We start from the raw sequence: 16,071 nt of genomic DNA, 5'->3' as shown, positions 1-16,071 counted from the left end.
TAGTTTCCTAGATCTATGAAGAACTTATTAAACTCAACAGCAAAGAAACAAACAATCCAATCATGAAATGGGCAAAAGACATGAACAGAAATCTCACAGAGGAAGACAAAGACGTGGCCAACAAGCACATGAGAAAATGCTCCGCATCACTGGCCATCAGGGAAAAATACAAATCAAAACCACAATGACTCCTAACTCTGGGAAACGAACTAGGGGTGGTGGAAGGGGAGGAGGGCAGGGGGGAGGGGTGAATGGGTGATGGGCACTGAGGGGGGCACTTGACGGGATGAGCACTGGGTGTTATTCTGTATGTTGGTATATTGAACACCAATAAAAAATAAATTTATTTAAAAAAAAACACAATGAGATAGCACCTCACACCAGTGAGAATGGGGAAAATTAAGAAGGCAGGAAACCACAAATGTTGGAGAGGATGTGAAAAAAGGGGAACCCTCTTGCACTATTGGTGGGAATGTGAACTGGTGCAGCCACTCTGGAAAACTGTGAGGTTCCTCAAAGAGTTAAAAATAGACCTGCCCTACAACCCAGCAATTGCACTGCTGGGGATTTACCCCAAAGATACAGATGCAGTGAAACGCCGGGACACCTGCACCCCGATGTTTCTAGCAGCAATGTCCACAATAGCCAAACTGTGGAAGGAGCCTCGGTGTCCATCGAAAGATGAATGGATCAAGAAGATGTGGTCTATGTATACACTGGAATATTACTCAGCCATTAGAAATGACAAATACCCACCATTTGCTCCAACGTGGATGGAACTGGAAGGTATTATGCTGAGTGAAGTAAGTCAATCGGAGAAGGACAAACATTATATGTTCTCATTCATTTGAGGAATATAAATAATAGTGAAAAGGAATAGAAGGGAAGGGAGAAGAAATGGGTAGGAAATATCAGAACGGGAGACAGAACATGAGAGACTCCTAACTCTGGGAAATGAACTAGGAGTGGTGGAAGGGGAGGTGGGCGGGGGGTGGGGGTGACTGGGTGACAGGCACTGAGGGGGGCACTTGATGGGATGAGCACTGGGTGTTATTCTATATGTTGGCAAATTGAACATCAATAAAAAATAAATTTATAAAAAATAAATTAAAAATAAAATAAAACAGTTTTCTAGTGCATGACAAAGTACTCAAGAATATCTGTTTTTCCTATTATTATTATTATTATTTTAAAAATGGAGCTGGGCTATAACAGTGGTGCCTGGAAGCTAATTATTTTATGACATATGCTGTTATCAGGGTTTGCTTCTATTTCTGCATTTTATATGTTCCTATCTGGCCTCCACTCTTGGGGGAATAATTAGAGAAAGTGTGCTCCTTTGAGCTTACTGCTCAGACTTTGTTTAACTTGTAGGCATTTCTTTTAAGCTATCCACTTGAATAAGAAATGTCACATTGGCTTCCAAAGCAAATTTTCCAGCTCTACAGGCCAGCAGGCTCTGAAAGTCTGATACAATTTCCAGCCACATCCCACAGGACAAGGAAAATGCTACAGGTATCTTGGCATCATGCTAAACTTCCAAGGAACACAGAATACTATATATGGAAGGTTCTGAAGGCAGAAACAAAGCATATGAGCACAGGAGGGAGACCAGACTGGACGTACATAGGCAACACCCCATGACCTTCCCTGTCCTAGCAACAGAGTCCACATAGTCTGTCAGAGAAGACTTGCAGGGGAGTCTGATGCTCCCCTTTGATAAACAGGGATTTTCCTTTTATTTTTAAGGAATTTTAAATATATATAATAAGGCTTATACCTCCTCCAAAAGCAGATTTTCTTTCTCACTGCACATCCCTTCCCACTCTCACTGTCCACCAAAAGTAATTATATCACCCCTGGGGATGAGGGGTAAGCCCTCCTCCTTATTCCCTCCATCATCTGTCAATCACTGGCAGTTGAAGAGTGGACTTAGAGGAAGGTAAACTTAATTCTGAACCCTGGTCTTGACTCACATGAGCTGTGTGACCTTGGACGAGTCCCTTAACCTCCCTCAGCCATTTCTCCAGTGGTAACACAACAGCATGTTCACTGGAAGGTTGGGAAGGTGAAGAAGGGTCACCTGGTGAAACACACAAGGTCAGTGTTATTATAATAAGAATAGGGGGTTTTGTTCTGTTTTTGAGACAAGAATAGCCAGTTTATTGAACCATCTGAACTCCAAGGCAGGGAACAGACAAGGACTTTATTTTTCTATGTGATGATATTTGCTCTGATAACCACCCTTGCCCTGGGTTGCATAGCCCACGAAAAAATCTTAGCAGATTCCTTACATTCCTTGTCTCTTTAATTTATTAAAATATGTCCAGAATAAAACTCTAGTCATGTCTATTTAAACCCACCTTCCTCCAGCACCAGCCCAGCTCATGGCTGGAAGAACTGGAAGTGAGGTCTATTCTGCTCCTTTGGCTCTCAGGTCCTCACCTTGGTGTGGCTCAGTCTCAGTGAGTGCTGTTTCTTGCTCCCTCTCACTTAGCTTACTAGAGATGAAGGATCCTCTTTACAATAAATGCAGGGTTCCCAAAAGCACATGACCATGCTCCCCTATATCAGTCAGGATAGGCTAGGTTATGGTACGGTAACAAACAATTTCAAAATAACTCATGAGCACCTCCTTCTCTTCCTTCTTTGGTGGCTGCAGCTCCTCTAGTGGGTTTGGGCTGTAGGGCAAAGAGAAGGAGAGAGTTCTTGGCTAGTCCACTGTTTCTGACCTTTAAATTAGGATGTTGCTGCTTCTTCAGCCAGCCCTTTCTAGCTAATGATGCCTCATTGCTAGCTAAGTGGAGCTCCTCTAGAGGAGCTGTCCTCCCCCTGCAAGGCCCCCTCCCTGGATAGCTCCCTGAAGTGGGGAGCTTGCTTCACACAACTATAGCCAACCTCACATGGGCAAAGTAAAATCTCAGCATGTGGCCGGAAGGTGGAAGGAAGCAATATATTGCTGTGTACACACAATCGTTATCCAACTTAATGGTTTCAAACACCAGTTATCTGTAGTTGATGGTTCTGTGGGTTGAAAATTTGGTTAGGACTCAGCTTGACAGTTCTTCTGGCCTCATTTAAACTCTTTCATTCCCTAGATGGAAACAGGGTAGCTCTGCTTCAGTGGGCTTACTCCTGTGATGGGACGTGACTGGACTGTGTGTCTCTCATCATCCTTCAGGCTACACTGGGTTGGTTCATATGGCAGTTTGTCAGGTTTCCAAGAGGGAGGACAGAGCATGCAAGGCATCTTGAAGTCTGTGCTTGGAATTGGCTTAAAATTGCTTCTGCCACCTTTTAGTGGTCAAATTCCCAAAACCAGCATGATCCAAGGAGTGAAGAAACACACTACCTTTGATGGGGTGGGGCTGCAAAGTCACATTGCAAAGGTGACATTGCAAAGGTAAATGGGAAGGGTAATGTTAGAAAATTGGAGCATTTTTGCAGTCTACCCCAAGCACAAAAAAAAAAACACATCTTCCTGACCTTCTAAGGAAGAGGTTGGAGGGTTGATGCAGAGATGATGGGGCTCAGCAAGGCCAGATCAACTCACCTTATATGTCCTGGAGAGGTGTTTGATTACAGTTGATGCGGGTCTTTATTAGACTAGTGTGCTTAGCACCTTTTGTCCGCAGCTTTGGGTCAAAGACATTAATTCCAGATAGCAGGCAGAGTCCCCATGGATATTCAATTACAAAAGGAAACTGCCTTGAAGGTAAAGGACCTATTGCAGGTCAAGTAGCTACTAAGTACTTCATTCCTTTACCTGGGCAGAGGGAGCAATATGCACAGAATGGGTGGTGATGAGAAAGCATAGTAATACCACAGACCTTTAAAAGGGCCACTGTGTATGGCATAGACAGAGCAAGATACACGTTGGTACAAGCTGTCATGGGGACCCAGAACCTGCCAGTCCCTGGAACCCATGACAAAAAGCTTTTCTTTAGATTTAAGAACAAAAGAAACTTCGCAAAGAATTCTAACAGCAGGCTCACATGCTCACATCTGTATTTCTAAAAGATCCTTCTAGCTCTAGGATGAAGGTTGGATTGGTGGTGCAGACTGGACCAAACCCAGACCTTTCAGTAATTAGTAGTTCTGGAAACCCATGTTTTAACTCTTTATAAGTTCCAAAGCAAAGGAGAAGTGGTCCAGTTTGCCATGGCTGAAAACATGCAGCAAAGCAGGGAGAAGAGCATAGAAAGTCAAACAAGTAATCCCACCCTGTGTCATCCTCTCTCTCACATACACACATGTGCACGTGTACACACACACACACACACACACACATTACTCATCCATATGCTTCAGACCCAAGCAGGCTTGAGAGTTTCTGGTTCCTGTTCTGTGGATGGTTTAGCCTGATGGATTTGAGTCAGACAGTGGCCTCTTCTGCTTTGCTGTGGATAGAGACAAGTAGCTGCTAAGTGACCGTCAGAGAGAAAGACCAGCAGAAGTCCTAGAATTGTGGACATAGCCATTGAGCCCAGAGGACTGTACATTTAATATTTACAATGATTCAAATTCAGAAGGCAAATAATGGCAGAAGTTCGATGTCATAGGACATTTTGACAGCACATTGGTAGGACCTCAAGGAGGCAGGGAGGAGGAGCAGGCACAGAGACCAAGGTACCATGGGACCTCTTTGGGCAGCCTGACTCAGCACAGGGTGAGGAAAGGGCTGCCAAATACCCTCTAGCCACTGGCCTCGCTGCACACACACAGGAGCCTCCTTGGGGCGGAGGGGGTCAGTGGGACCAGGGCAGGGCCTGGAGCAGACCTCACCCCCACAGCATGAGTCTGCATGATTGATCGTAAGAGAGTGTTCTGTCATTGCATTGCAGCTCCAGAAACTAAAACGATCACTTTCTTTCAAGACCAAGAGTTTACGGAGCAAAAGCGCTGACAACTTCTTCCAGAGAACCAACAGCGACGTGAAGCTGCAGGCAGACATGCTGGCTGAGGTCAGCCCCAGCTCCAGCCCACTCCCTGCCTCTGGAAGCCTGACATCCACACCCACCAGGGCCGGCCCGCACCCAGGGGCTGGCGGCAAGGCCCACACCTTTCAGGAGCACATCTTCAAGAAGCCCACTTTCTGTGATGTCTGCAACCACATGATCGTGGGTAAGGCCTCCCCCATCCCTACCTCTAGGTAGGTCCCTGCACCTCCCTGAAGGGCAAGTGAGAGTGACGTGGCCCAAGTCCAGGTCCGAGGACAGATTCTGAGCCTCAGAGATATACATGAGGGCAGGTAGTTCGGGAATGTTCTGGAGAACAATAGATGTGCACAGGAAAGAGACACAGGTCTGGGTGGAGGGAGAAGTTGGATAATTATACAGTTACAACTTCAATCAATCCTCCAGGGAGCTCTGTACAGTCACCTCCATGGAGGCTGGAGGTCTGGGACTCTGTACTTCTGTATCGCCTCTCCCTGTGTATGGGCAGCCCATGCGGAAGGGGCATAATCCTGAATAAACCAGCTCTCTTCAGCCAACAGCAATTGGCAGAGAGGAATCAGTGGGAGGCAACCAAAACATGAGGCAAGTGGACATGGAATGCTTCAGGACTGCAAGGGGACCTGAGTGACATGTCACAGTATCTACTACAGGCAGGGCACATGGCATGGTCTGTCTGGAATAGCCTGAGGTGGGAGTCTGTGGCTTGGTGAATTATGGGGGGGTAAGGGTGACCCAGACAGACAGGTGTGGGAGGGATGATTCTGAGGGAAGCATTGAACCAGGTAGGAAAAAGCGTTAAGCCACCATTACAAGTCTGGACCTGGCACAGACTCGCTCATAGTACCTCAGAGAAATGATAGCAGCCTGAGAGTCTTAGGGGTTGTGCCCAGGTGAAGAGAATGACCCCCAAAATGTCCCAGCTACAAGGAAAAAGGAGGCCATTCAGAGACACAGACACAGAGACTCTGTAGTTCATACTCTTCTGCCTCTGCTGTGTCAGGTTCCCAGGGACCAGACAGATGGAGGAAATCAGAAAGGCAATTTGGGTGGGATTCAGAGTGAATTTAAATCTCTTGTTTCAAGTACAGCAGTCAATCCTGGTAACTGACCAGTGGCTGCAGAACAAGAGGAAAGGGGAAGGAGATAGGCCTGTTTGTGCTCTCAGGGGGTGTGAGGATGTACCCCTCTGCCCCAAGTTAAAGGCCATCATGAATGGAAATGAGGCAAAAAAATGGAAATGCAAGGCTGATCCAGATGTGGCCTGTCTTCCCAAGATGGTGCTAACCCTCCAGATATGTAGCCAGTTAGATTCCTGGAGCTCCTGGAAGCACCCCGAGGCCTTCCCCACCCTGTGGCCCCACTCACAGCTCAGATGCTGGAGCGTTGGGCTTGGCACGAATGCTTCCGGGAAGGAGACTTTTAAGATCAAGAACCTCAAGCTCCCAAACTGGGCCCAGGCCCCGTGAGTCCCCAGGCAAAAGCTAATATATATCCTCTAATGTCACGCTCTGGCTCCTCTACCCTGACACACATACCTTCCAGCCCCACTGTTTCCCCTCCAGGACCAGTTTTCTATAGGCTGACATCTCTTCCCAGGATGACTGTCGTCTCAGGTCAGATTCCCCAGATGCAGAGCCTGAGAGAGGAGTTAAGTGCACATAACTGATTGAGGGGGCACTCTCAGGAGAAAGGAGAGGGAGTACACGGATGGGGCAGGGAAGTTGCTAAATAAGGTAGTGGTCTCTAGTGGGAGTCTCACTGAAGGCCAGCTGTGAAGGGAGCTCTGGCACATGGGTTGCACATCTGGTCCTTCCTTGAGGCCAGCCTTTTGTATCCTGCTTTCAGTGGGCCTCCCTCCTCCTCCCACGATGGAGGCCCTTTCCTAACCCCCTGGGCTAGGTGGCTCATGTTCTGTGGAAGGCAATTTTCTGGAGAATGGGGTAGCTGTGAGTCATTAGCAGCCAGCACACCCACCTCCGGTGTATTAGTGGCTTTTTGCTACTGATTATCATAAACTTAGTAGGTTAAAACAATGCAGATTCATTATCTTAGAGTTCTGGAGGTTGAAAGTCCACAGTGAGTCTTACTGGGCTTCCATCAGGGTGTCAGGAGCTACATTCCTTTGTAAAGGCTCTAGGGAAGAATCTACATTCTTGCCTTTTCCGGTTTCTACGGATTGCCTACACCTTGGCTTGTGGCACCTTCTGTGTTCAAATTTCAAATGGCAGGTTGCATCTTGCTCACACAGCCATCTCTCTGGTCCTAACTCTCTATCTTGCACCCACCTGGATAATCTTTCTGTCTCAAGGCCACCTGATTAGCCGCCTTACATCCATCTACAACCTTAATTTCCCCTTGCCATGTAACATAACATGTTCACTGGTTCTGGGGATTAGTAATGGCCTTTGGGGGCCATTCCTTTGCCTCTGCACACCCTGCAGGGATATCTGGGCAGAACACCAACAGTGTCCACCACAACAGTAGACTAAAACTCAGATTGAAGATCACAAGACTGACCTCTGTTGATTCCTTCCCATCCTGGCTTTGACACCAGTCATGTGATTGTTGTACTGCAGCTGATGGCTGCGTCATGTCTCATGGTGAGAGGTCGTTTTCAATGGGAGTGGGCAAAGAGGCACCTTTCTGTTCGGTGCAAGAGTAAGGAGAATACTAACCCATATTTTGCTCCTGGCTATTCCCATGATATAATTAGCCTTTCCCTTCCCAGATAAAACGATGTAAGGGAGTGAGGATAGTAGAAAGACCAGGTGCATGGAATCCGCCTGGATTTGAACCCCATGCAGCTATGTGACCTAATGTCAGTGACTCACCTTCTCTGAACTTGTGTCCTCATTTTATATGGTGATTATAATACCACCTTCGGGGTTTTGAATGGGTTAATAAGCCAGGCACCGAGTAGGCTCTCAGTAGAGGGAACCCATTGGAGTTGTATTATCATTGTTATTTTTAGAGGAGAAAAAATTCATTACTCTCCTGGAACAGGGAAATATATTCAGAGGATAAACCAAATTAATTTTACAGAAAAAAAATTTAAACAGGTATAAATATTTAAAAAAAAGAACATCCAGGGAACAAGAAGTAATTAGTCCCTCGTGGACATGGCAATGCTTTAGGTACATGTCAAGGATTGTCTATAATTCTGTGTTTCCTGGTTTATGACGGACATGAACAAGCTGGTAGGTATCTAGAAGAAGGTGACCAGCATAGTGAGTGGTGTGTCAAGATCATGAGGAAATTCTAGGAGTTTGGTGTGTAAGAGATTAGGATGCAGGACTGTGTTTGAAAGTTCCATGTTGGAAGAGTCAAGAAACTCACGCTATGTGGCTGTAGAGGGAAGGGTGGGGATCAAGTGGTAAAGTTAAAGAGACAGATTTCAGTGAGAATATAACCACTTCACCCATGCGCTTGACCTGTGAATGAATGGCCTTCCTTTGAGTGGTGCATGGTTTAACTTTTGTCAGGCAGAGGTCATCTGAAGGTCTTTTCTTACTTAATTATCTAATAGTCTTTGAAATGTTTGTGCTTCCCAAAGAAGCCAATGTCTGTCATCATTGAACTTGAACATTATCCATAATTTCCAGCATGGCTGGGAAAAAGATTCTGCAGTTCCCTTCACCCGTGGCCAAGACCCAGGTGGCAGGTGGGATATTCAAGATAGAGAGCAACATCTGCCTCTCTTGTGATCGTTTACACAAGGACTGTCCTCATCTTCAGAGAACCATATTCTCTTCACATTCTCATTTTTCAGTCACCGTTATTCACATTCTGCTTTTGAAGAAGCCACATTTCGGAGCAGTGCTTGTGTCACTTGGCGATTCCACAATATTGCTGTGCAATAAGTACTCTCAAGCTCCAGCATGCAGAGTAGCTTTCTCTGACTCCTACTCAGGTTTCTTCAGATCAGCTGGGGTTGGGCTGCTGTTCCACATTCTGTTCCTTATCTCTTACCCTTTCCTTGGACGAGTGGGTTGCCGGGTTGTATTCTTCCCATGGCAAGGACAAGTAGAAGCATACAGAGCTTCTTAAGGCCTCAGATCAGAAGTGGCACACTATTACATCCTGTGGCATTCCACCAGAGGGTGGGCCCAGCCCATGACAAGGGATGGAACAATGCACCCAACCTACCATAGTACTTAGGGTGGCTTCTGGATCATTGAACCTTTTTATTTGGTAGATTGCCCTACATCTTGGGGCCACCCCACCCTTCCACTTCACTTCTCCATCTGGAAATGATGCCTTGCATCTGACTTCACGTGAGCATGGCAGGAAGAGGGTCTCATGTCCTGTGCTTAGGATGCTGAAGCAGCTTGGCCTCCAACCTGGTTTTCCTGTCTGCCTAACTATCTTCCAAGTCTGCCGTGTCACTTTCAATTCCGTATAAATTTCCACCAGGCCTTTTCAAGACAGTGCTATTCATAACCCTTAAATAGGTGATGATGTGTCTCTATTTTAAATCTCACTGTGATGCATGTGAAAAGACAAAGGAACGTGTGTTTTCAAAATGAGTAACGGAAATGAGTTTGCCTCTGAGGAATGTCACAATCATTACCCTAAGGGGGGTTAGGGAACTTCTCAAGTGCAGCCACCATTTGGAAGGACTCCATTTTGAAAATCACAAAAAGACGTGCTCTGTGCTAAAAAGAACTTTAGTATATTTTTCCCTTATTAGATTTAAATTTATATCATAGCTGCAATTTTATTTTTAAAAAGACAGAGGGAAAAAATAGTCAACCAAGCAACCTGCTCTTTTAAAAGACGAGAGTGAAGGAAAGTAAGCAGCCTCCTTCTATAAAAGAGGAAGGAAAATTAGAGACTGGATGTGAGGCAGGAGTGAAGGGAAGAGGGAGGAGGCAGAGGAAGCCAGTGAATAGAGGAACCATCAGGTGAAGCAGAGACTGGCAAATGTCCTAACTTCCAAAACGAGAAGTGGGACATCCCCATCAGTGATCCCCATCAGTGATCTCAGAGCACAGTTGATCTGCCCCTCTTCTCTTTCCTTCCTCTTCAGACTTAGCCTCCTGTCTCTAACGTGTATCACCTGCAGGTTCGTTTCCTTCAAGCTGCAAGTCACCTTCATATCCTACATTCCAGGGAAAGACCACCTGCTACTATTCCCTGGGAGTAACGTTTCAGAAGATATCTTAGAACAGGGTTTTTTCCTTTCAACTGAGAACCAAAGATTATATAATGATGACCAAGAAAAGTCAAATGTCATGTGTGAGGTTCCTAGGTGATGGATGTTTGTTTAAAAATAAAAGGAATCTGGCATTCTCACTGTCTAGGATTTCTGAGTTGGAATGGACACTCAGAGTTAGGTTGACAGGGCCTCACATTTGTTCCTTGACTGACTGTCTATGCCCTAAAGCTGGAAAGGCCACCCATTGGCCACAAGAAATTGACCATAAGAGAGACCTGGACCCCAGCCTCATTCCCTGCCCATCTGTTTCTAACTTCCTCAGCGTTTTCACTCTATAACTCATTCCCTACTGCCAGTTTTGCCCTTGCCCTTGGTATGTACTTTCCCCCCTGATGTGGCTCTTAGGCCCTTGGGTTGAGCAGGCTCCTCTGCAAGTCTAATCATGCCTCCAGGATATGGCTGCCCTTTATGATCACCTCCCTAGACTGTCCCTTTCCAGAAGACTTGATCAGCTATGCAATCCAAAGATGGTCAACCTATTTTCATGGAGACATGAGAAAAATAGGCAGTTAGGTGTACCCCAGCCCTAATGCTAGATTTCCCAGCCTTTGAGTCAAGAGGACTGAAGACCCAGTCTTAGTCTAGGAGAATCCTCTTGGCTTGATGGACATCCTTTCTCCACCAAGTAGATCCACTCTTACATTCCGTCGGCGTCAGTGATGGGAGTTAGGGGTAGGGACTCATCTTCATCGTACATCAGTTTAAATATATTCCATCTGTGGCACCTCATTTCAGGAGAGCACTGAATTTGCTTGTGGTAATCTGCCTTTCATGGAACCTTCAGAGACTTGAACAAGCCACCATGCACTATTAACGTAACTGGCTCAATGAACAAGTCTATTCCATCAATTAAGAAGGTTTTTCCGAAGGATTCTATTCTTCTATTTACTGCCAGATACCTTGTTTCCATAACTATTTTTAAATTATAACCAAATGTTCTTAGTTGGCATCCACTTAGAAGACAGCATAGTAAATGGGCTCATATTTTCTAAACAAATATTTAGCAAAACAGCTGGATTTCATTGCTTACAATTTCAAGTTGCTTACAGAGTTACTGCTTGAAGAATCATTTATTTTCAAACTGCCCAAGTGGCAACCACTGGGAAAAATAATAATGACTTTGTTTTAGATAAGCATCCCTAGAAGAGGGCCTGAGATAGAGAGCCTGTGAAAGCAATTTATTGTGGGGCGTGCCCTCAGGAGTGGGAGATTCAGATTCTGCTGTTCTCAGCAGAAGAGGCAGGGGAAGGAGCCAAGCACAGAAGTTGGAGTTGGCTTCAGACCGGTGCCACCCATTGGGAGCCCTGAGACAGATTGTTATCACCTAGTAGTCCCACCGTGAGGTAAGGGGGCTGGCCTGTATCTCCTGTCACTCAGTCTTTAGAACAATTTCTTCTCTCCAAAAAGGAGCACCTGTGAGCCATTAGCAGTCACCCACAGTCACAGCATCAGCATGATAAACCAGATCCTGACAAGGCACCAGCAACATCACTACATCTGTAAATGTAGATGCAATATAAAAACATCCTCCACTACGAATGAATGTAAAATGTAGATGGACGTTGGCATTGTTGTACCAATAACATTGTGCTGCTATCATGATAAAAGGGAATATGGTAATGTTAGAATATGAGGAAATACTACATTACACTGAGTCCAGGACCTTTCTGCTATGCTCTTGTTTGATCATTAGTATAACTGTTTCCTGACCTGTTCTGACCTCATCTGATTGCTCAGAAAAGCCATAAACCATTGACCAAACCCTGAATGGAAAAAAAATGTGCCCACACACATATATACACATGTACATAAAACTAAAAAACCAAGACAGTGTTTGCTCACCAATGGAGTTGTCTCTTGGTGGGAAGGGCCAAACAAATCAAAGGAATTATTGAAAAGTAAATGTCAAATCTGGGTATTCTCAGAATAGAATTAAAACTCTGCAGTGCCACCAATCATTTAGCCAGACACTCGTTTTAGAAGCTGTGCAGCTTGTAGGTAAGAAAATACAAATGCTCTCTGGAACCTTTATCTTAGGTTTTAAATAGATCCTTTCCTTTGGGCCATGGCATGTATCCATGTTAAAATGCAGTACCAAGACCCCAGCACTTTGTCCAGGGATTGCTCACCTCTGTGTCTTCATGCTTCAAAGTAGCACTGACTTAACTGGTACTTTTCTATAGAGGACAGAGCCATACTATAATGGCCTGTCCAACAGAGGTAACTTCTTTGTATTCTTTGCTCATCTGGCCCCCTTGAGAAGAATCCTGTTGACTTTAGCAACAGAACATCAGTAAAACTAGAGCATAGGCCCAGTAAGCAGCTGGTAACCCTCCCAGGGGAGGAATGTTTGCAGGATATGGCAGTGTTTGGCTTGGAGAAGACTCTGGGGAACATGGTCAGTATCCTCAAACAGCTAAAGGGATCTCATCCAGAAGAGGCTTTAAACTCACTCGGAGGGCCCCAAGGGTGCAATGATGGAAGACACCAAAAGGGAGAGCCTCTAAAACTAATTCCAGAAGCTCCACAGATTTGGGGAGGGGGGTTGTTTCCACAATAAAGTATATGTTTGGGAAATGCTATACGCTGTATTCCCTTTGGATATCAATAGCCACATTAGCATCTTCAAGTTCTGCTCTTCTGAAAACAACTGAGTGTTATCAGTGGAGAACAGGCAGTGGAGCAAGTGGATTATAACTACAGTGCTCTCTCTCCCAACATCTACTTTTCCCTAATTCCACTTGGCTGCTGCTGAACAGTTTTTGGCTTATATCTCTTTAGTGTACACAATTCAGAGAGCCTTTTCAATGCTCACAGAAGCAAATTCATTAAAGAGTTATTAAGACTTCAATTCAGGTCCAGTGTTCTCAGGGAACATTGTACCCAGTGCCTTTCAAGTAAAGGGACATAAAATACTTTGAAGCTAGCATCTTCTCTTGGTTTCCTAAAATGTGATGCCTGCTACTACGTGCTAAGGATGTTAAGAAATCCCTCATGGGAAATTACTTACATGAAAAAGTAATCCACATTGCTTTCAGGAAAGATGGAGCATAAATGGATGCTGGTGGACTCCAAGAAAGGAGGTTTCTTGGAGTCTCACACAGAAATAATGGAAGCAAGTAGAAGCTAGATGCTAGTGTTAGGCTCTGGGGCATCACATGGGACCTGCATGCCATTGCCTTGAAAATGTAAAGATCCTTAACCAGAGAAGCCAGGAGAGGAGGTGGAGAGGATGTTACCATATACTTCACCGCCCTCCCTCAAACATCCTACTCCCTGGGGAAGGTCCTAATAGTGTTTTTGGAGCCAATTTTCATTGTGCTGGCATTTTGCCATTCCTTGTGGAGCATCGAAAGACCCTTCTTTCCTGATCTTCCTCTCCATGTATTCCAGAGACCCAGTTACAGTGCTTCCTTGAGTTCTTGAGTGACCACTTGTTTTCTGAACTTTTCCTATCATGCTTCAAACAGACTTGACTTCAGTAAGCAACTTGAAGATGTGACCTGGTCTCATTTACAGCTGGATGCCACAGCAGCTGGCATACACCCTGCACACACTGAGTATGTGGACAATGGTAGTTCATGGGTGGGAAAAAGACCCTTCTACCATCAGATACCAACCAGCAGAAATAGAAGCTAATTAAAAACAAAATAGGGGAAGAACATGGAAAATCCATCATCCCTCTGAAAATTCTTCCTAGGTATATTAAGGCTCCATCATGCCTAAAAGGAAGCTTGACACAGAAGCCCAATTTCATCCTCTGATCTTCCTCTTCATTTCCCCTTTTCACTGCATATTATAACACAAAGTTTTTCAGCACACAAAGGGTCATAACAGGGATGTCTTCACTTCCAATTATATCCATTTCCAAATGCAGTGCCATACCACTGTTTAATACTTGTTTCCTGAACTCCCACTGTTACTGTAATACTTTCACCTTAGTTTTTTTTTTAATATTTGCCTTCATCTACTTTTGACGTTAAACCTTTTCACTCATGTTATCTAAGTGCTGTTTTTGCCCTTAGGTTTTAGATTGGATTTTAGATTTCTTTTTTTTCTGCAACCTGAATTTTTATCCTTGTATGGAAGAGATTTATGGATTTGCATTCATTGTTATGAGTGAAATGTTTGGCTCTCCTTCTGTCTATTACTATGTCATTTCTATTTTGCGTTTTCTGTTTCCTTCTATTTCGTGTGTGTATGTGTGCATGTGTTAATCATGTGTGGTTTGTGTGTTATTTCCTTTTATAACCCCCTGTGTTTGGGAAGATATATAATATACTCTTCTCCTAATGATTAACTCTGAGGTTTCACAGAACACTCTTTATTCTACATTTCTCAAGTTATTATAAAGTAAAAAATCTGGTATTTTGCTTCCTCTGTTATTCCAGATAACTTACCAAACTTTTTGAAAGATTACTTATTTTAGAGAGAGCATGGGGAATGGGGAGGAGAAGAGGGATAGGGAGAGAGAAACCCAACCAGACTCCTTGCTGAGTACAGAACCTGGCACAGGGCTCAATCTCATGACTCGGAGACCACAACACCTAACCAACTGTACCACCCAAGTACCCCATAATTTACCAAACTTTTAATCCTGACCCAAGTTTGTCACTCTTGTCAGTTCAGACATTTATTGTTATTCCCATATTTTGCAAGTCAGACTTTTGAGAATAAATGTTAAGATATATGTGTATTTTATAATAAAATGTATACATCTATTTAGAAATTTCTAAATTTAAGTGATTTCAGTATTTACTACCTGTCCTATTGTTACATATCATCTCCATTCATAAGCTTTTGTTTTTATTCGTTTCTCAGCTGATCAGTGTATATTTTCAGTTCCAAAGGCATAAGGGAGTGAATTGCCATGGGCCCCACTTGCTTGGCTAATGAATCTCTTGAAGATTGGAGCATGTTGGTGAGCAACTCAGGGCTTCTTGCGGTTTCTACAAAATGTCCCTCAGCCATGTCCTGTGGCTTTGTCTCCCTGCCTCCTCTGCTTCCACTAAAGCTAGAAGTACACTCTTCCCTTTCCTATTAGTCTGTGAAGTCCAAAGATCTGGGAACTACTTTATGACAGTAATTAGATTATCTGTAGTGGCAGTTCTGTCCAGTACCACCTCTAATATGGACTTTGATGGTGAAATTGTATTTCTTGCTTCCCCACGAACTCTTACAGGGTTTTCTTTGGTTTTGTTTTCTTATTTATTCTCTTGACTCCTTTATCATAATAGCTGGCTCTCTTGTATTTTGTTGTCAACCCAAAGCAAATGCTTTCTATAATTGTCTTTTGTTTAATATAGTATAACTCTCAAAAATATGTCTTTCCCTATAGTATCCTTGAAAGGAGACAGTTATATAATGTGGTCATATTCTTTGGCAAAGGGCAAGTGTGACATCATAACCTGCAGAGGAGAGAGGCTGTGGTGTGTGTGTTCTCTGCAGCATCCTCAGCACCAAGCCTGGCAGCCATCCTGTAGGGGTGGCTCAGTGTGAATTTACTGAATGAATGAATGAACAGATAAATGAGTCCTCAACCAATAAGAAATAGTATTATGAAAATTATAGCTATAAACATTTTTGTTATACACAAAGCAAAATATTCAGAAGAAGGTAAAACTGTAGGTAATCTCAATAGACATTGAGCACCAATTATGTGCCAGGACCTGTGCTGATACCTAGCATCTTCATCAATTCAAGTGAGGAGCCTGGGAGGTAGCAAAGGAAAGGGGATGGAAGTCATCCAGAAACTGGAAGAATTGAGAAGGAGCCCCTGCAACTTTTAGTTGAAGATGCATTAGGCCTCTTTCCATGACCAGAGTGTGGCGTTTAGTGGACAGGGTGGGTTTAACAGGCCTTACAGTGCTCTCACTGGCCTTCCAGGGCCACCCA

At 44.3% G+C, this 16,071-nt stretch overlaps 1 protein-coding gene across 5 annotated transcripts in view; it reads left to right on the top strand.

The window, feature by feature from the left end:
• STAC (SH3 and cysteine rich domain) overlaps nucleotides 1–16,071 on the top strand; it is a 149,139-nt gene that overhangs the window by 59,699 nt on the left and 73,369 nt on the right. For 3 of the 5 annotated variants that reach the window (XM_072793448.1, XM_072793445.1, XM_072793447.1), the window contains one exon: nucleotides 4,845–5,124. In XM_072793448.1, the coding sequence (XP_072649549.1) occupies nucleotides 4,845–5,124 (280 nt within the window). The remainder of the gene's footprint in view (nucleotides 1–4,844; nucleotides 5,125–16,071) is intronic. The other 2 variants (XM_072793446.1, XM_072793449.1) reach the window with 1 other exon arrangement.

The sequence above is a fragment of the Canis lupus genome, chromosome 22 (genome assembly GCF_048164855.1).
Source record: "Canis lupus baileyi chromosome 22, mCanLup2.hap1, whole genome shotgun sequence".
Lineage (NCBI taxonomy): Eukaryota > Metazoa > Chordata > Mammalia > Carnivora > Canidae > Canis > Canis lupus.
Note: the sequence above shows the minus strand (reverse complement) of the source record. Positions and strands in the feature narration are given on the sequence as shown.